Source organism: Panthera uncia (assembly GCF_023721935.1).
Source record: "Panthera uncia isolate 11264 chromosome A1 unlocalized genomic scaffold, Puncia_PCG_1.0 HiC_scaffold_17, whole genome shotgun sequence".
Taxonomy (NCBI): Eukaryota; Metazoa; Chordata; class Mammalia; order Carnivora; family Felidae; genus Panthera; species Panthera uncia.
Genome location: NW_026057577.1, coordinates 88,640,093 through 88,661,639, shown reverse-complemented (window position 1 = coordinate 88,661,639; position 21,547 = coordinate 88,640,093). Strand labels below are relative to the sequence as shown.

The following is a 21,547-nucleotide window of genomic DNA, read 5'->3' as shown; positions in this document are numbered from 1 at the left end:
GTGTGTGTGTGTGTGTGTGTGTGTGTGTGTGTGTGTGTGTGTGTGTGACAGGTGGGCCTTAGGAAGGAGGCGCCCTTATGGAAGATAGCGATGGGAAGAGGCATCTGAGGCAGGAGGAACCGCATGAGGAAAAGCACAGCATGTGTTCAGGAAAGAGCCACTTTTTCTCCTAATCACTCAATGAAAACTTTTTTGGAAATCTACTTCACGCCAGGTCCTCTGCTAAATACTGCAGACGGGAGTATAAAACTGGACATGGCCCCTGCCCTCAAGAACCTCATGGAAGGTGATAAAAATCACGTAAAGTTTATGACAGGGGCACAGCAGAGAGCTCAAAGGGCAGCAGGATGGAGGAAAACTCTCCCAGAAGAGATGTCTGAGCTAAGATGTTATCGGGCAGCTGAAGTAGGAGGAGGGGTGGGAGACCAGGACGGGGGCTGTAAACGGGACAGGGACTGTAAACATCCCAGCAGTGTGATGCAAAGACTTAGAGGCATAAGATACCCATTAAGTGCAAGAAATCTTAAATAATTTGCATGGTCGGATCACGGGGCGGGGAGATGACACAGCAGAGTCTCAGGTAAGAGAAGACACAGCCATTCTAGTTTGAATTCATAAAAAAAAGAAGGCCCACCAACTCCAGCTGAGGCACTGAGAACATACAGGGGGCTACCCAATTCAAAGGGTGCCAAGAGCCACTGAAGGCTTCTGGAACAGACGAAGGAAAACGAAAAGGTTGGGCTTGCCAGAAGCAGTCAGTGGAGTCAGATACCTTGGCGAGGTGCTGATACTTGCGCTCTGGAATCACTGGCTTCCAGGGGATGCTGCCCATGTCCGATGGAGGAGGAGTCATGGGTGTAGGGTCCTCGAGGGCATCATCATAGCTGAATGCCCGGCGGTACATCCCGATGGGCAGGGACATCTTGCCTAGAGGCCCACTAGGCTCTAGAGCTAAGAACAGAGATACCTGTCAGGATGAGTTCAGCAGCTGAACATACTAGTATCTTTAAATTAATCTTTAGGCAGGAAAGCTCTGAAACACTCTCCTTCTGGGACAGAGCAATAGCTTGTTCTGGAATAGCTAATCCATTCAAGGAAAGGTAATAGTACTAAATCCTTCCTTTATGCCTGATGCTTTGAATTCTCCACTTTACCCATCCAGAAGCCCTAATCCATTTTTATGGAGCAGAAAAACAAACTTCAATTTAAAATTACCTGAGTAAGGTCATACACCTTCAAAGTACAGTTTGGAATCAAAACCCAAACCTGATTTCGAAGCCATGTTCTTTATGCCACAGAAGCCACCCAACGGCAAAGCCAAGGCTCTCAATTCATGTAGGACTGAAGATATGCAGTTCTTGTTCCCATTTGATAGATAACGAAACTAAGGCCTACAGGTAAAGTGATTTGGCAAAGCTCATACAGAAAGTAGCCAGCTGGGGCACAACCGCAGATCTTCTGCCTTCTTTACCTACTCTACCAAAGAAAACAAGAGTGCCATGATAAGAAATTATTACGGGCACCTGGGTGACTCAGTTGGTTAAGCATCTGACTTCAGCTCAGGTCATGATCTCACGTTTCATGAGTTCGCGCCCCACATCGGGCTCACTGCTGTCAGAGCAGAACCACTTTGGATCCTCTGTCCCCCCTTGCTCTCTGGCTCCCGCCTCCCGCCCCCCGCCCCGCAAAGTAAATAAATAAATAAATAAATAAATAAATAAAACATTAAAATATATATTTTTTAAAAAGATATAATTAAAGCATTTCCTGTCCAGAGTCACCTCTAGTTTTGAGTAGTCTGTGTGATTTAAACAGCAGAGCCAATTTCCATCACAGAAATTGTTGACAACCACTCTCATAAAGCACTGCCGGCTGATCCTGCCATTCCTGTCCACTGAACTCACTGGCGGAAGGAATGTCCCACTGTGACACAGGCACCCTACTTCAAGGGCACTCTCAGTTCTGCCAGACCAGGGAGCAAAGTTCATGTTGTTTGTTTGCTAATCCTTTCACTGCAGAACTGATGTCCAGATCCTACCTTCAGCATGACATTTTCCTACTTAAAATCATACCATAACTCTCTAAGACACCAACTTCAATGGCAGGAAGTCCCAAACCAGCAAAGACACTTCATTTAAACAGCAAGGGGAACAAGCAGCTACCATTATTATTAACATTAATAATAATTACCAACAAATCCACAGAAATAAAGAATCAGTGGTTGCCAGGGACTGGGATCAAACAGATGAGAAGAGATTGCTAATGGGTACAAGGTTTTCTTTTTGGGGTGGTGAAACGCTCGGGAATTAATTGGTGGGGATGGTTGCACAACCATGGGAATATACTAATCACCACTAAACTGTTCACTTTGAATGGGAATTTTACGGCATGTGAATTACCTCAATTAAAACAAACACACAAGCAAATAATAATTACCAAATACCGTTCCTTGCCAAGCAGTTACATCCCTCATCTCACCTAATGCTCATTAAGCAGATATTCTTCCCATTTTCCAGCTCAGGAAACTGAGGCATTGAACTTAAGTGACACCCAGGTAGCAAGGTGGGGACTGCATCATAGATCTAAGCCAGTGCTCACACTCTATGTGCAACACTCCATCCTCCCCACACTCAAACTTTAACCTAATGAGTGCAACCCTATAGCCCAGATGGTTACAGGGAATTTATGTGATCACAACAATGATGAAACACAAACTATAATGCAAACTGATGATGTTAGAGACCAGAGACAGATCCACATCGGGAGACGTGGGGGAGACTCCTAATAATCCACCTAATTTAGGAGCAATTTCAAAGTATCTTAAAGACCCCTCTTAGCAGCCATCCCAATAGCCCTTCTAAAAATAATACTAAGTCAGCTAAAATTTACTAGGAAATATATTCCTACAGATAGAGACCAAAAAATTGAGCAGCACATGTATATTCATCACTAATTTTTTAACTCACATTTTCACATATGTTAATCTTCACAGCAACCTTGAAAGACAGGCAGTATCTCTTTACTGAGAATCAAAATTTGAGGGATTCAGATCTGATTAAAAATCACTGGTCCTTCCCACTAAAACAGTCCTAGGAGGGATCAATGACTTTAGTAACCCAGAAGGTACTGCCCTAGAGACCCAGGACTCATTAGATGTTGCTGTGAGGGTTTTCACGACTGCCCAAATTTAATCTGCCTTTAAATCAGGCTGGTGCCTTTTTGCCCGGACTTCCATTCTGCCCACCGCCATCCCCTCAAAAAAGGGGGATAGGTACAGTCATTTTTGGTACATACTATTAGAACTACACAACTTATTCTGAATTCTTATTTGATATCTGTAGGAAAGTGACAAATTTGGTATATGCTTAAGTGAAATGACTGTACGCTTATGAGTGAGGGTTTGGGTTTGTACCCTGGCTGGGTAGTTAGCAAGATAATATTTAAACGAGGTCAATCTATTAAGTTTACATACTTGCCTGGAGGCAGAAAGTAACCATTAATATATGGTTGAGAAAAAAATTGGTTTCTATCTAGCTTAAAACATTAAGGGCAAAACAAAACTTTATCAAAAAGAATTAAGTTTACCAGGCACTTCTGGTTGTCTCGAAGCCATTGAAAGACTGGGATCCAGGTGCTTTTTCTATATAGAATTCGGAGCTGAGTGCCTGCCACCTAATAAAAATAACAAAGGGCATTTTCTTACAGTGAACACAAAAGAATAGCTCCAATCCTGTTCTTCTGACAGGCACACAGTTTTACAGCTTGTTCACAAGGTTGAAGCACACTTCAACCTTGGTTGAAGAGCCAATGGGTGGGTGACAAACATACAAACATGCCAAAGATGACTTAAAAAAAAAAAAAAAAAAAAGGATAAAGTCAAAGGTCTCACCACACTCATGGCTGATCTTAACACCTGTGATATGACAAAGACACACGTGGTGAAAAGGTCACCTTACCAGAGTGAAATGATGTGACGATTATGCTGACAGACAGGTATTAATGAGGAACATTGTCCAGCTGCTGTGAATTAGCAAAGCTGCTTGGGAAGAGTCCATCCATTTCAGAGGTTCTACGAATAACAAACAACCAGCATTGGTAGAGCCCTTCAGAGTCTGCCAAACACCTTCCTATACATTCACGTATTCCCCACAACCTCGCAAGAGTGATTATAAACATTTCATTTTTAAGGAAGTTAGGACCCAGGGTCCATACAACTTAACCCACAGCAAGGAGCTATTTACCATAATGGTTAAACTCATTCTTTGTTGCCAGCATTAACATTCTATTCATAAGCATTTTCTACTCTGCAAAGCGGGCACTTTCTATCCCCTATAATTTTATTTATTTATTTATTTTTTAATGTTTATTTATTTTTGAGACAGAGAGAGACAGAGCATGAACAGGGGAGGGTCAGAGAGAGAGGGAGACACAGAATCTGAAACAGGCTCCAGGCTCTGAGCCGTCAGCACAGAGCCTGACGCGGGGCTCGAACCCATGGACCCTGAGATCATGACCTGAGCCGAAGTCGGACACGTAACCGACTGAGCCACCCAGGCGCCCCAATCCCCTATAATTTTAAAAGAAGGAAACTAAAACTCAGGAGATGTATATATGTGATTTGTCCACTGTCACAGATAAGTGGCCCATCTGCAAGGCTGATAGTTTCACCTCCATTTTACAGGGGAATTAAAACAAAGCCCTTGGGAGCACCTGAGTGGCTCAGTTGGTTAAGCATAGGACTTCAGCTCAGTTCATGATCTCACAGCTCTTGAGTTCCAGGCCCTCCTGGGGTTCTGTGCTGACAGCTCAGAGCCTAGCGCTTGCTTCAGACTCTGTGTCTCCCTCTCTCTCCGCCCCTCCACTGCTTGCGCTCTCTCTCTAAAATAAACATTAAAAAAATATTTTAAAAAAGCCCTCAAAAAGCCAAGTTATTTGCTTTTCAACTTGCTACACTGACCCTCTATCCTGAAAGCTCAGAGGACAAACTAGTTAGTTCTTCATTTAAAAACATCGCAGAAACCAAAGTTCAGCATCCTCCGGGTCCAGGAAGCATTCCGACCCACATAGAGCCGCTTCCACTTCCCCTTCCCCTTCCCTTTCCCCATTCGCACTCCCCCGCAGAGTTCACGCTGCTCCTGCACAGGATACAGAACAAAGCCACAAGGATTTGAAAGGCCAGGTCTGACCCAACCCCCCTCCCACCCCTCAAGTCTAAGAAAAAGGAGATTAAGGCCGCGGCCTGGCACAAGCCGAAGGTTCCCCAAGGGCAGGGCAAGGCACAGGCATGGGGTGAGGGCTAGGAGTGGGGTTTCTGGGCTAGGCCAGTCTGAGGAAGCAGAGACCAGGCCTGGTGCGGGGATGCAGGGGGATCATCAGACAGACGTCCCACTAGACAACCCTCCCAGAAGGTGGGGCAAGAGAAGCTAGGGGCTGTGGGGCCGAGCTCTGACCCTGGGTAGGGGACGAGGGCGAGCCACGGAGAGGCCCTCTGCCAGCGCCTCGGTGGAGGGGCCACGGGCACGCCCCTCCGTATGCCCGCAGGACACAGACCCAAGGAGGGCCAGGCCTGGGCCGTCTGGTTACCTGTTCTTCCGCCGCCGCGGGGCTGCCTGCGGCCAGAGCTCCGGCACTAAAGAGGCTCCGAGGACCCCTGTCTCACGAGACGCTGTGGTGCATTCGGGACCCAAGCCATGGTGCGAGCAGCGCCGTGCCTGTGGAGACACCGAAGGCCTCAGGCACCGACCTAGGAGCACTGGCCGGCAGCCGACCGGCAGCCTTCCTGTAAAGCCTTCGGAGGTCTCGTCACATCACGCGAGACTTGGCCCGAGAGGGCCTCGGGGCATGCTGGGAACTGTAGTCCACGGTCCAGAAGGCCCCACAACTTCAGCCGCACCGCGAGTTAGGGGCGGGGCGGGGCGGGGCCACAGTTGCAGGTGTGAAACCAGCCAGTTCCCAGAGGAAAAGCCACCCTTTACCACCATTCTGTGCTTTGGTCTATGACAGGCTGAGAAAGATGGAGGTGCCATTGCAGAGTGAAACCCTGACACCCGTTTCAGGGAGGTGATTTTGAGGCCCAGAGAGATGAGAAGTCACTTAAAGAAGTGAGCCTGAGCCAGAACCCTCTTCCAGAAATAGATAGGTTATGCAGGGTTCATACTAACAGCACAACCGAGAAGAGCTATCCGCACCTGCTCTCCCCTCCATAAGACGGTCCTAATATCATGTCCCTTTTACACTAAGGAAAGTGATACTTGGAGAGGTGCCAGCTCAAATTTCACATCCTGAAGGAAGACTTCTTTTTTTCCTCCTAAGTGTTTGCAAATCTGACAGAACAACAAATTTGAGGAAGTAAAAGAAGATGGGGAAAAAATCTACCTCCGTTCCTACCCCACGTCCAAAGCTTGCCATCAAGGCTCTTCTCAGGAGGGCTCTGAGGGTTGGGGGTGGGTCTCACATTTAGATTTCTGCATTTGACGTTTGCTGGGCCTACTAGTAGGCCTGAGAGGCTTTGCTCCTGCAACTTTAAATGTGAGTGACATTACCAAACCTCTGTGAATGAATTCAGGTCTTTTATAAATTCTATAATTAGCTTATGAATAACACAATTACCTTGCAGTGTGGTTTGTGTGTTAAAAGTGTTAATTTGTTAATTTGGAACTTTTAAAATATGCTGTAATCTTTTTCGTTCTGCAGAAGCAAAGCTGACACGTTGCCCTCCTCCGTTAAGAGGATAGGCTGCACAGAACATTTCAGTCAAAAGGGGAGAAACAGGACTTTGCACCCTTCTATAAGTGATAATGATCAGTTTGTTCTTATCATCAAATAAATTAAAACTAAAGTCTTTCCTGATGTTCTAACACAACTTTATCCCTGACCTTTAATGGTACAAATTTCTGAACCTATGGCATTATGTTGATATCATGTAAGAAAATTGCTGTTTCCCACAAAAAAACAGACTGTAAACTTTCAACCTTTACGATCTTAAGGAGTTTTCCCCCTTTAAATGGGTGCTGTATTTTTTATACCTCTCTCTCTGCCCCTCTCCTGCTTGTGCAAGAGCACATGCACACACGTGCACACACACACACTCTTTCTCTAAAATAAAGGTAATAAATAAATAAATAAATAAATACATAAGTGCTTTTGTCTCTGAATTGCCTTTCTGCACCTCCTTGGGCATTTCATACTTTAACAAATTTGGAGCTTCGAAAATTAGAATTGACCAGGACCTCTCTTGCATCCACGCTGGATGCCCCAAAGCATCCTACATTCCTACTTCATGGGGAAATAAAATATAATTATTTTAAAGCCTGGTGTCTCTTAGCAGCCTTATTTGCAAGTAAACTACTTTTCTAAAGGGTATGGTTGCATTGTTAAGGAGGAGTCAGTCAGTCAAAACTGAATCCATCAGGCCCAAGAAGGGCCTTTTAAGCTGTTTGAGCTCAGGCCTTCTTTTGCAGCTCCTGGCGTGGATTTCTTGTAGCAATAGAAGTTCCCTTTCATCCCCTCCTCTGTGCTTTTTTTCTGACTCTGGTTTTGGTTCATGACCAAGCTTGCTCCCAGTTATATACACAGCCACTTTATTTCCCCAAGAGTGGCAGCACCATTGAGAAGTTTGTCTTCGAGGTCTGACTGTATGGTTCTTGTCTGGGGGCAGACAACAGTCAGGGGTCCCTGTATGTGACTGACCAGGGAAAGTGGTTGCCTTTTTATGTATGTTTACAACATACACTTACTATGAAACTAATTTTCTAAATGCTTTTGTCTCTGGGGGCACCCGAGTGGCTCAGTTGGTTAAGCATCCGACCCTTGATTTCAGCTCAGGCCACGATCTCATGATATCGAGCCCTGGGATCCTCTCTCTCCCTCTCTCTCTGCCCCTCTCCTGCTTGTGCAAGAGCACATACACACACGTGCACATACACACTCTCTCTCTAAAATAAATGTTATGAATAAATAAATAAATAAATACATACATACATAAGTGCTTTTGTCTCTGAATTGCCTTTCTGCACCTCCTTGGGCATTTCATACTTTAACAAATTTGGAGCTTCGAAAATTACAATTGACCAGGACCTCTCTTGCATCCACGCTGGATGCCCCAAAGCATCCTACATTCCTATTTCATGGGGGAGGAGGCGGGGCGCAGGACCAAATTCTGCTTACCTGCCTTCCTCCTTAGACTTGCCGACATTCTCAAGCACCCATCAGCAGACAGGAGCTGGTTTACTGAGATGGGAGCAAGTGGACCATTTGCATTTCTGGGGTTTCTAGACCGGGAGCTCTATCTGGAAGCCTGCCCCACGTATCATCATAGATGAGGCACTTCCATTGCTCACTCAGCAGCAGAGAAAATGAACGCTCTCAAGGGGACCTTGCCAAAGATACCTCAGCCGGCCAGGAAATGGTAGAGTTGAAATTCAAGCCCAAGGCTTGAATGCCCGCTGATAGTTTGACTGCAGGTTGTCCTTGGCCTCAGCTCCTCCACTTTTAATACCCCTGGGGCAAAAGAGTTAAAGGCACATTCCTACAGAGAAAAAAAAAAAAAAACTAGAAGTAGCATCTCCCTCTAGTGGTGGCGGGGAAAGATTTCACTGAAGAGATTAATTAAAGGATGTTGGGCCAACAGTCAGACTCCCCTTAGAGACCAGTTTGTCCAGCCTGATATTACAGGTGGTGCAACTAAGCTACAGAAAACAGAAGGAACCAGGCCAATGTCACACAGTCTGGGGCAGTTAATTAAATAGAAAATGTGTTCTTGTGTCTTATTTAATGTCAGATATGATCCTCGGTGCTTGGGATACACTGGGGAGGAAGACACAGTCGGACTGTTATGGGCTGCATTGTGTCCTCCCAAAAGTCACACGTTGAGGTCCCAAACCTCAGTGACTCAGAACAGTATTTGGAGATAAAGTCTTTAAAGGATAATTTAGTTAAAATAAGGCTGGTGTCCTTGTAAGTAGAAGAAACCCCAGGGTTGCACACACGTAGAGGAAAGGCCATGTGGCGATACAGTAGGAAGGCAATTAACTGCAAGCCAAGGAGAGAGGACTCAAAAGACGCCAAGCCTGCCACCATCTTGATCTTAGACTTCTAGCCTCCAGGTACTATGTAATAGAAGGACTGACTCGGAAATGTCAGGGGAGATTGCCCACAGAGATACAAGTTTAGAGATACAAGTTTAGAAGCAAGGAAGTGGGTGGAAGAGGGTACTCCAAGTGGGGCACCACAGTAAGGGCAGAGACTCAAAGGCAAGAGAAGGCTTGTGTCTGAAGAACTGAGAGAAGGTAGAGCTGAGGGTAGGGACTATGAGGTTGGGCTTTACAGGCCAAGGTAGGGAGTTCTGTTTTTTCCCTGCAAGCCCAGAGGATAAGGGGCCCTCTCAAAGTAGATATAGTGTAAACAATTCTGAAGTCAGCCTTTGGTGAGGAAGGGAGAGGACAGTTAGAAAGGTTAGTTGCAGTGGGCCCTAGTGTGATTTTGTTAGGCCAGAAGGGTTTATCAGGATGGCAGAAATCAGTACATTTATTTATTTATTTTTTAACATTTTTATTTATTTTTGAGACAGGGAGAGACAGAGCATGAACAGGGGAGGGTCAGAGAGAGGGAGGCACAGAATCTGAAACAGGCTCCAGGCTCTGAGCCGTCAGCACAGAGCCCGACGTGGGGCTCGAACTCACGGACCGTGAGATCATGACCTGAGCCGAAGTCGGCCGCTTAACCGACTGAGCCACCCAGGCACCCCATAAATCAGTACATTTAAATGCAGCTGGGAAGAATCAAGCAGACAGGGAGGTGTGGAAGATGTGACTGAGTGAGGGCTTAAGAGCCCTGAGAAGCAAGAAGAGGCACCTGGCATTCTGCAAATTACCTAGGGCCTCTGAGCTTTTCAGGGACCCACAAAAATCTTGGAGTGCTAAATGTAGAATTATTGCCTCCAAAATTGTTTTTAAACCATACCTAATCAAACTTATTGTTTAGTTAAATGACGGCACAACAGATTATTATGTCAACTTCCTTTATGGCAATATTTAATGTTCATAACAATGGCATTACACTTGAAAACAATTTGGGAGTTAGATTTTTCTTACCTTAAAATAAATTCCAAGTGGCACCTTAGTGCTCCTAAGGCAGGGACGAGGGGGGGGGGGGAGGGTAGTGGGAAGCATTGCCAATCACAAAGTAGACAAGTTACCTGCAGCTAAGTAATTAAATTCTCAAAAAAGGTATTTAAGATTTTTACAGCAAAAATATATATTTAATATAGGAAGTGAGTACATCTGAATATGTTTGGTGTGGTACATGGTGAAGCCTTCTAAAGACAGACTAGGGCCAAAGAAGATCTAAAAGTCACTGTGGGGGGTGGGGTGAGCCAGATCGTGTGACATATAGGAGACTAATACTGAAGAGGAGGAAGTTTTCAAGGGATTTGGCACAGGAAGATTGGCAAGCCCCACTCTAATGGCTTTTTTGTTGTCTGTGAAGTAGAAGATGAGGTTGTCTCTTCTGCAAGCAGAAAGGGGGAGGCATGGTATGGGGCAAAGAAAGAGAAGCATAAAGTTTTTAAATTGCTGTTTCAGGGGTGCTTGGGTGGCTCTGTATGTTAAGTGTCTGACTTCAGCTCAGGGCATGATCTCACAGTTCATGAGTTCAAGCCCCACATGGCGCTTCACACCGACAGTGTGAATCCTGTGTGGGAGTCTCTCTCCCTCTCTCTGCCCCTCTCCTACTCTCTCTCTCTCTCAAAATAAATAAACTTAAAAAAAAAAGAAAAAGAAAAAGAAAGAAAGAAAGAAAGAAAGAAAGAAAGAAAGAAAGAAAGAAAAAAGAAAGAAAGAAATTATTGTTCCAGAGAGTGGAAGAAACTACCTAGAAAGTGTGGAGGACTGAGTTGAGGGTGGTCACCAAGAGTAAATGTTTGTGCCAATCTGTCTCATTGTGTGTCTCCTGAAACACAGTTTAGCAATCTGGAAGCAGGCACAGCGAGGGGCTTATTGGGTTCACCCAGGAGTGGGGTTCAACAGAAGGACAGGATGAAGGGTCAAAGTATGAGAGGAACTTAACATCTTTGAGTGCCTACATCATGCACACAGATAGACACTTTTACATGCCCTACCTCAATCATAAGGATCATTATATCTGTCAGTATGCATTGGACTATAAGCAAGAGAAAAACTCAACAATGGCATAAGATATCTGCTTACTTACCAGAGGGTATGGAGGAAAGTATATCCAGGATTGGTTGGGAAGCTCCATGATATCAAGGACCCAGGCTCTTTTCTTCCCCCATTCTGCCCGCCCCCCCCCCCCAGCAAGTTGAGTTTCATTGCAGGCTTGCACCTCATGTTTGAGCTGGCCACCCCAGCTCGCAAAGCATACCTTCCTTCTATGACAGCACTTTCTACAAGAAAGGAGAAAATTATTTCCCAGAAAACTGGCCATCGTTTACCTACATCTCCTGGGCCAGAACTGAGGCAGGTACTTAATCCTAAACTAACACTGAATTGGAAGGCTTCAGTTAGCTTAGCTTTTTTTTTTTTTCCAGTTGTATTTATTTAAGTAATCTCTACACCCCACGTAGGGCTCAAACTCATGACCCCAAGATCAAAAGTCGCCTGCTCTTCCAACTGAGCCAGCCAGGTGCCCCTAGCTTGGTTTTAAATTGTGACTCCTCCTGGGGCTTGGCGTATGCCAAATAAATAAAATTGGGATTCTGTTAGCAAGAAAAACAGAAGAATGGCCGTTAGGCACCACCAACAGTGTCTGCCACAATCGTCATCCTCCATTTTACAGTTGAAGAAACAGGTTCAGGGAGGTTATGTAAACTGATAAAGGTCATAGACCTAATAAGCAGTGGGTCCAGAATCTGAGCCCAGATCTTTCCCATATGCTGTGTCCTTTTAAGGTCTTACTGAATGGTTCCTAACTAGGAGTTGAGGACAGAAGGGGCCCCTAGAAGTAGTAAGTGGGAGTGAGGAGAGGAGGGAACCTCCTGGGTATTCACCTATTCCCAGCAACTTTACAAAACTCATATGTCCCTAATGAGACCGCAGAAGCAGTTCCCCAAACTGAATATAATGTTAAGAATCCAAAGATGGAGCACCTGGGTGGCTCAGTCGGATAGGGGTCCAACTCTTGATTTCAGCTCAGATCATGATCTCATGGTTGGTGAGTTCAAGCCCCTTTGCACTACAGTGCAAAGCCCACTTGGGGTTCTGTGTCTCCATCTCTGTCTCTCTCTGTCTCTCTCTCTGGCCCTATCCTGCTTGCTCTCTATCCCTCTCAAAAATAAATAAACAAACAAACAAACCTAAAAAAAAAAAAAAATGAATCCAAACATAATCCAAGCAAGAATAATCAACAGATGCTAACTTGTGAACGTGGCTATTCGTGCAATCTCAAAGTATTACCTTATAGACTACTTATTAATTAGAAAGGGGAAAGGGTATCTTAAAAATGGAGCAATCTAGTGAACACCACCTCTAACCAAGTGATCACATTAGCATCATCAATACTAAAATAAGCTGATAGCTATGTGTCCTCGGTGTGATGTCCTTAGGACATGTCACTCAAGTAACATCCCTGCCAAAAACAACTAACACAAATCTAATCATGAGGAGACAATCAGACAAACCAACTTATGGGATTGCCCACAAGTGACCCAGACTCTTCCAAAATGTCAATGTCATAAAAGACCTCCTATCATGTCATAAATGTCAAAAAAACACTACAACTGTTCTAGTTTCGGGTACACCAAAGAGTCATAACAACTAAATACAACACATGACAGGGGCGCCTGGGGGGCTCAGTTGGTTGAGCATCCAACTCTTGATTTTGGTTCAGGTCATGATCTCACGGTTCATGGGTTCAAGCCCCATGTTGAGCTCTGTGCTGACCATGTAGAGCCTGCTTGGGATTCTCTCTCTCCCCCCTCTTACTGCCTCTCCCCCACTTGTGCTCTCTCTCAAAATAAATAAATAAACTTAAAAAAATGTTTAGGTATGGGAATGCAAGCTGGTGCAGCCACTCTGAAAACAGTATGGAGGTTCCTCAAAAAACCAAAAAATAGAACTACCTACGACCCAGCAATTGCACTGCTAGGCATTTATCCATGGGATACAGATGTACTGTTTCAAAGGGACACATGCACCCCCATGTTTATAGCAGCACTATCAACAATAGCCGAAGTATGAAAGGAGCCCAAATGTCCATCGATGGATGAATGGATAAAGAAGATGTTGTGTGTGTGTGTGTGTATATATATATATATATATATGTATATGTATATATACATATGTGTATATATATGTATATATATGTGTATATATATATATATATATGTATACACACACACACACACAAAGGAGTATTAGCAACCAAAAAGAATGAAATCTTGCCATTTGCAACTACATGGATGGAACTGGAGGGTGTTATGCTAAGTGAAATTAGTCAGAGAAAGACAAACATCATATGACTTCACTCATATGAGTGAAAGAGACAAAACAGATGAACATAAGGGAAGGGAAACAAAAATAATATAAAAACAGGGAGGGGAACAAAACACAAGAGACTCATAAATATGGAGAACAAACTGAGGGTTGCTGGAGGGGTTGTGGGAGGGGGGATTTGGATGTAAATTTTAAAAAATAAAAAATAAAATTTAAAAAATGTTTAAATACAACACAATATTTGACTGAATCATAACTTTTCCATTTAAAAAACAGCTATAAAGGTTAGCATTGAGGAAATTCAAATATTGACTGCATATTAGACAATCATACTACATCGACATTAAAATTCCTGTGTGTTATATTTGTCCTGTGGTTATGTAGGAGCCTGGTCTTGTTAGGAAGCTTCTGATGTATTTGGGACTAAAATGCCATGATGTCTGCAACTAAATCTCAAAGAATTTGTGTGTATTTGTGCGTGTGTATCTGTCTGAATATACACAAAGAGAGAGATAAACAGATAAAACAATAAAGCAAAATGTTAACAGCTGGTGACTCTAGATGAAGGATTTACAAGTGTTCATTAAGCTCTACTTAAATTTTCTTCTGCAGATTTGAAAATTTTTGAAAGAAAAAAAAATTGGGAAAAACCCAAATGTAAAGTGCTTTAGTCAGAATTCATTTAGTTAAAAGGAGAGAAACTCTGGGGCACCTGGATGGCTCAGTCTGTTAGGCGTCCTACTCTTAATTTTGGCTCAAGTCATGATCTCATGGTTCGTGAGTTTGAGCCCCACATCAGCCTCCATGCTGACAGGCAAAGCCTGCTTGGGATTCTCTGTCTCCCTCTCTCTCTCTGCCCCTCCCCTGCTCACTCTCTATCTCTCTCTCAAAATAAATAAATAAACATCAAGGAAAAAAGGAGAGAAACTCTGATAAAAGACCATAAGGCAAGCTGAGGGCAAAGCACAAGCTACCCTAGGTCCAGGCCTTTGAGGCTCTGGACCTAAGGGCCTCTTGTAGAATGTTTTTGCCCAAATGTATTTGGTTAGTAAACTCCCCCAGACATATATTGGATGATAATTGTCTAAACAGACTTCCTCCTGATAGAACACAGTCACTGGAGGAAACACAAGCCATCCCTAACGAAGGGGACACTGACCCTCTCTTACTGTTCCTTCTTCTAATTAATGTGAGGGTTTCTCCCTCATTCATTTCCTAGGTTAATGGCTATGATAATTGGAGCCAACTGTGGTTAGTCAGGATGGGAACTTTAAGGAATATTCCCAAACAGCTGTTAAAATTCCATTTGTTTCAGGAAATTCCCTGTCTTTTCCAGCCTGACATGGACAGCCTAATTCCACTAGTTGGTAGAAAACAAAGCAAAACAAAACAAAAAAATCTGGCGTCTGTTCCTCTGTCCCAGCTGACAATGTTTAAAACCGGGAATCCTCGGGGCGCCTGGGTGGCTGGGTCGGTTAAGCGTCCGACTTCGGCTCAGGTCATGATCTTGCGGTCGGTGAGTTCGAGCCCCGCGTCGGGCTCTGTGCTGACAGCTCAGAGCTTGGGGCCTGTTTCAGATTCTGTGTCTCCCTCTCTCTGACCCTCCCCTGTTCATGCTCTGTCTCTCTCTGTCTCAAAAATCAATAAACGTTAAAAAATAAATAAATAAAAAAAATAAATAAAACCGGGAATCCTCCTTCTCTGCCTTCTGCTGGCACCTTGCCCCTTCTGCCTTCCCCTCCCACTCCTGTTTCTGCACCACCTTGGATGCAGCCTACAAAACTGGCTTCTATACCATCCTCTGTGTCTCTGGCACCATTGGCTCCTACTCCCATCATCAATGTCAAAGAGTGAAGAGCACCCCCTTGGACCGCCCACTTCAGATTCCCAGGTAAAAACTGACAATGGGGAACAATTGACTGACTTTTAAGTGGACACAGGTAGAACATATTTGGTCTTTAAATTGAGTTTGTTGATTTAATTAAGATAGACATGTTTTTACAGTTATCAGCATTAAATATGGAACTTATTCTATCTAGGTTTGCTGAAGGTCACAAAAGCTCATGTTATCTCCGTTCCAATTTGTTAGTGAAAAGATGACTTAAAATAATGGTTAATTTTGCCTGTCTCAAAGTTTTCATGGGTAATTGTTAAGATAGCTTTCAAAGTCTTTGATAATCTGAAACTTAAAAGTTTTGCTTGCCTGGTAAGTGGGACTGAATTCATTGGACATATAGGTCTTTTCCAAATAGAATGGAATGCTAAAATATTAATTATTCAATGTAGATTTGTGCTTTTGACTTCTTATTGCAGAGAAACTAAGGTTATTTGGGCCTTTACCAACAGACCCAAAATATGCGCAAATGCTTTGCGCTTAACTGGTTCATAAATTTGTCATCTAAAAAAATTCTGCTTTAACAGTTCACAATTGGTTACTACTTAGTTTTCACTGGAGACTAAGGTTCCTAAGAGTTAAAATTCTGCTAAATGTAGTTAAGACTGATGGAAATAAGGGAAACAACTCTGTATGTAAAAAAAAGCAGATGTATAAGATATAGTAAATGGAAATATAATTTTGTTGAACGTAAAAGAAAGTAATTTTGTTCTACATGAGATTGGTTGTTTGAAGAGAAATGGCTTGGGACAAAATCTGAAGGCAAAGGAAAGTTGTAGAAGGTTCATGAAAGGAAATCTTTGGAAAGGAATTTTATATGTGGTTAGAATGGACTAAGTGAAATTAATGGATTTTAAAAGTACACTGGTATTGAGGTGCCTGGGTGGCTCAGTTGGTTAAGCATCTGACTTTGGCTCAGGTCACGATCTCACAGTTTGTGGGTTTGAGCCCAGCATCAGGCCCTGTGCTGACAGCTCAGAGCTTGGAGCCTGCTTCGGACTCTGTGTCTCCCTCTCTCTCTGCTCCTCCCCCACTCACACTCTGTCTCTCTCTCAAAAATAAATAAACATTAAAAAAATGTTTTTTTAAACTACACTGGTATAAGGTTAAAATTCTGCTTTTCTCTATTCAAAAGACAAAGTTTTCTTGGATTGTTCTGCTCTTGATAAATATATATATTAAATTTAATATATAATATATATTTATATGATATATAAATAAATCTATAATTCTATATTATATATAATATATAATACATATAGTAAATATATATATGCAAACAGTTTTTTCTCTTTCGTCTGCTGGGAAAATGAAAGCTTATGTTTTGTCTTTATCAGGTCTTTGACAACTTAAAGTTAAAACCTCTCAATGTTAAAGGACCTAAGTTTTGCTAACAACTATATAACCCTACATGTTTGTTTTTGAAATCTCTTATTGCCATCTTGGTTAAATAAATAATTTAAAGTTTTTAAGATTTGTAATGATCTATAATCCTATTTAGGATGTGCTTTATAACTTTCTAAGGTTTTAACAAACTTCCAAGATTTAAATTGTAAATGAAGTCTTTTTGACCAGTTAGGCCTTTTTATTTGTTATGTTAAGTTACTATGCAAACACTGTCAAACAAATAATGGTTAAGTTTAGGTTTTATTGCTTGGGTAAATGCTATAACTCTTCAAATATACACGAAATTCCTAAAATTTTAATATGTTTTGGTGATAAGGTTGACACTTGATATTCTGATTATCAAAGTGTTATGTGTCACAGAAATAACCAAATTTCCTTGTCAATTGCATCAAAATGAACTCTCATCAGACTGTTAGCCATGTCCACTTTTTAGTCTTTTGTCACTTATAGTTATTGTTCTGATGCTCTTACAAAACGTCTTTTATCTTCAAGATTTATAAGAAGGACTTTTAGGACAAATACAGGTATCTGAAATCTTTAACATTAATACTAAAATGGGTAAGAATTTACAGAACCAAAAGACATCATTCAAACTGAACAAAAATTAGGAACATGGTACAAAATAAACTGAGGAAAATTACAGTTTTTATGACTCTTGTTTTAAACAATTGCTGGTTCTCTGTTTGCTCTTCCCGATGAAGGAAACTTTCTCGTAAGATATCCATGATATACAAAAATAGGATAAGGTATTCATTGGGAAACAAACTGAAGCTTTTAACCTTTCTCTCTACCTGAACCCTCTGAAATTCAGACTCCCAGTAAGTGTTCTTTTTCATGGCAATTACAGTTATTTGCATGAGTTATATAAGAATCTGTTCTCTTTAGGGCTCCTGGGTGGCGCAGTCGGTTAAGCGTCCGACTTCAGCCAGGTCACGATCTCGCGGTCCGTGAGTTCGAGCCCCGCGTCAGGCTCTGGGCTGATGGCTCGGAGCCTGGAGCCTGTTTCCGATTCTGTGTCTCCCTCTCTCTCTGCCCCTCCCCCGTTCATGCTCTGTCTCTCTCTGTCCCAAAAATAAATAAAAAACGTTGAAAAAAAAAATTAAAAAAAAAAAAGAATCTGTTCTCTTTGTAACAGGACACCATTGGTTATTTTACTAGGCTTTGACTGGAAGGTCATATCTGAGAATCATGCATAGACTCAGAAATAACCAAACAGCTTTAAGGAACTAAGGTTGACTTTATAAAGCATGAAGCCAACAAAGCCCGTTGGAAATGTTGGCCTGATGCCTTGCTTACAGAGTTCCCAGCAGCCTTATCAGGTGAGTAAAGAATGTCACTTGCTGGCAGGTGCAGAAACCTCAGGATATCTTGGGGACCTCTAGAAGAGGAACTTGCCCAACTCTCTAAGTATTGCAGGCACATCTGATGGCAAGTATATGGCTGGCTTCTGGCCTGGAGAGGCCTAAAAGTTCAACCTAGAGATTCCTTACAAAAAGTTCTAGCAAAGCAAATTATAAAGGATTTATATGATCAGTCGCTGTTCTTGCTGAGCTTATGTAATTAATTAGGTCAAGTTTATTAAAACTGGACTTGTTTTACAAGCAAATTAGTCTTGATTTGGCTATCTCTGGAAATGAGGATTATTACAAAAATTATGTTTCAATAATGCACCTTTATGGATGTTAAATTCTAGTTCTGATTGTCTTTACCTGTTTGTTGTTTGCCTAAGTTGAACAACATGAGGTAAACTTCAGAAGAATTGTCACAATAGCACAGGTATGGACAATCTTGTTTGTTATTTTGTGGGAATAATAACAGGACCCCATGGCCATATATATATACATATATATACGTATGTATATATATATATATATATATATATATACGTATATATATACGTATGTGTGTGTGTATATATATATATATATATATATATTTTAGTGGGATGGATTTCCCCAACAATTGTATATAAAAAGACTTTTCTCACTGTAAACCTATCAATAGATAAAGACTATAGCACTTTATTAAATTATTCACTTGAGGCTGGGTTAATTCATAAATCTCTAAGTGAATATACAAACCATATCCTCCCTAAACCTGATTTGACAGTTACTAGAAACCTACCCCATAAAAACCCAGGAGGCCTGGGCGAAAGTCTAATACAGCAGGGGATTTCATTCCAAAATGGGAGGACCCCTACTGGGGTCATATTGTGTACTTTCACTGCAATAAAGTCAGAGGGGCATTCTTCACGGGCTCATATACCCAGAATAAAAACTGTACCTCCTTCACAGGAAACCGATGAGCCAAATAATGTGCTTTCTTATTCCTGAAACCTGTGGAAGACCTCAAGCTTCTCTTGTGATGGTTGCACCTTTCTTCTTCATTCTCCTTTTCCCAGTTTATACTGATAATTCCTTCTTATAATGGGTCATTCAAAAGGATCACCAAAGACATTTGAATTACAAACCAAAAAGACCCATCTGATTCCTGCTGCCAGTTCCTACTCTCCTCTGAGAAGTAGTAGTAGTAGTAGAAGTAGGGGTAGGAGTAGTAGAAGTACTCCCCTCTGAGAGGCTTCAAGCCTGACATCTAAAAATCTCACTGGCAGTGCTGGCAGACACCGGGAAAGCCTGCTGGAAATGTTGGCCCGATACCTTGCTTAGAGAGTTCCCAGCAGCTTTATCAGGTGTATAAAGAATGTCATTTCCTGGCAGGTGCAGGAGCCTCAGGATATCTTGGGGACCTCTAGAAGAGGAATTTGCTCTCTACATAGTTCTACAAAAGAGAATGGCATTAGATGTTTTAACTGCTGCACAAGGTGGAACTCGTGCTCTCATAAAAACAATGCTGAGTAGACGCTCTACAAGATGGGTTTTCCTGAAGCTGCCAGTTCTTTCAGAACTCATCAAATCGAGGCTGCTCCAACCAGCTCTGCATTTGCTGGATTTAAGGCAAATCTTGTCTTTAAGGAGATTGAGAAGAAACTTGAAGACGAAGGGAACTTGAAGAAAACTGGTGGGTTCTTTGTCTTCAAGGTGAAGGATGGCCCTGGGGGTAAAGAAGCCACCTCGCTGGTGGATGTGAAGAATGGCAAAGGTCAGTGCTTCCTAACTAGATTGTGACTGCACAATCGCAATGGCTGACTCGGCTTACTGGCTTTAACGCCTGGTAAAATGAATCCTCAGTCGGCATTCTTTCAAGGCAAATTGAAAATCACTGACAACATGGGCCTGGCTATGGAGTTACAAAATCGTCAGCTTCAGTCAGGCAAAGCTAAGCTGTGAAGAACTCCTTTGCCTATCTTTGAAAATTAAGATAAGGTATACAAATATATATCCATATATTTCATTGTCAGAACTTAGATGGAAATCACACATTGGCAAATAATGTGAGATTTGGGGTTTTTTAAATTTTTTTAACGTTTATTTATTTTTGAGACAGGGAGAGACAGAGCATGAACAGGGGAGGGCCAGAGAGAGGGAGACACAGAATCTGAAACAGGCTCCAGGCTCTGAGCTGTCAGCACAGAGCCCGACACGGGGCTAGAACTCACGGACCGTGAGATCATGACCTGAGCCGAAGAAGTCGGCTGCTCAACTGACTGAGCCACCCAGGCGCCCCGTGAGATTTGTTTTTAAATGGGTGTGATCAATCCTATTTACCCTGAACTCTGGGTGAATAGAGCCTGCTAGTATATTACTGCTTGCTGAACTGCATACAACTGTGCATTACAAAGTTAATATGTTAATTAAGGTTTGGGGTAAAACTGAGTTTCAGAATAAAATTAGGAACAGCAAGATCTAAAAACAATGTAAACAACGCTCTCATTTTGCTTTAAAGAGCATTCTGCTGAAGACTGAATTTAAGTTTCCCTTGGGAGAACTAGGGAAGAAACCGAATACCACTAGGTGGCCAATAATTAGTATTGTGCACTTAATGTCCTTAACCTATTTTCCATTAATAGTTTTTAAAATTCTGTACTGGGATGTTTTAAAAAACTTAAACTTTGCATTTCATGCTGTCAAAATGGTATTTTCTTCCCAAATCAAAATAATCTGATCAGAGCTGGGGGAAAATTTTTTTAGGTGAATACAGGCCTATTAAAAAAAAAAAAAATTAAGATGAGTTTCCTTGAAAAATCAGTGTATTTATCATAAAACGCTGTTGTTAAAAATAATTGAACAAATAAAGTTTGCTTTGAGATGCACAGTTTTCAAAGTAAAAAAAACAAAAACAAAAACAAAAAAACAATGCTGTGTACACATTCCAGATTACCACACGAATATTTCTGGATTTCAAAGCAACATGAATACTCAAATTGACACTTTTAAAAATCTCTCTCTTTCCTTTAATGATTGGTTAAACATCTAGACTGGAATATTTTTGTCAACTACCAAGGACTTTTATTGGGGTTTCTTTCTTCTTACTCTAATTATGTTTTGCTGTTTTCTCCCATGTCTCTCCACCTGATGCTAAGACTCCATCACTACAATAACTTCAAGCCAACAGATGATCTTTTCTACTCAAGGAGATTCATACTCATTGTCCACCTTGAATTCAGTTGCTTCTGCCTTTCATAACTCTCCTATACGTCCCCGGACTGACCAATGTTGACCCACAGGTAGGGACATCTCTATACCGCTATTTAGCAGGAAGAAGCTATAGAAGATGAGACTCTCCACCTTCAGCCACTTTAAAGATTTAAAAGTCAAAACTGATTAGGGGGGATCGGACAAGGGACCATAAGGCAAGTTGAGGGCAAAGCACAAGCTAGCACCCCCACACCCAACCCCTA

The 21,547-nt window shown here is 42.2% G+C and overlaps 1 protein-coding gene and 1 pseudogene across 2 annotated transcripts in view; one reads left to right on the top strand and one right to left on the bottom strand.

Annotated features, from left to right (window-relative positions):
• The window catches only part of KIAA1191 (KIAA1191 ortholog), a 14,813-nt gene extending 9,017 nt beyond the window's left edge, over positions 1-5,796 (bottom strand). Inside the window, exons 1-4 of one of the 2 annotated variants that reach the window (XM_049648643.1) lie at positions 5,584-5,796; positions 3,957-4,069; positions 3,586-3,672; positions 773-951 (exon numbers count right to left, since the gene is read on the bottom strand). In XM_049648643.1, coding sequence (XP_049504600.1) covers positions 773-951; positions 3,586-3,613 — 207 coding nt within the window. In that variant the 5' untranslated portion in view covers positions 3,614-3,672; positions 3,957-4,069; positions 5,584-5,796. The remainder of the gene's footprint in view (positions 1-772; positions 952-3,585; positions 3,673-3,956; positions 4,070-5,583) is intronic. The other variant, XM_049648644.1, reaches the window with a different exon arrangement.
• Positions 5,797-19,509: 13,713 nt separating this feature from the next.
• Positions 19,510-20,036, top strand: LOC125934983 (sterol carrier protein 2-like; annotated as a pseudogene).
• Positions 20,037-21,547: the final 1,511 nt, after the last annotated feature.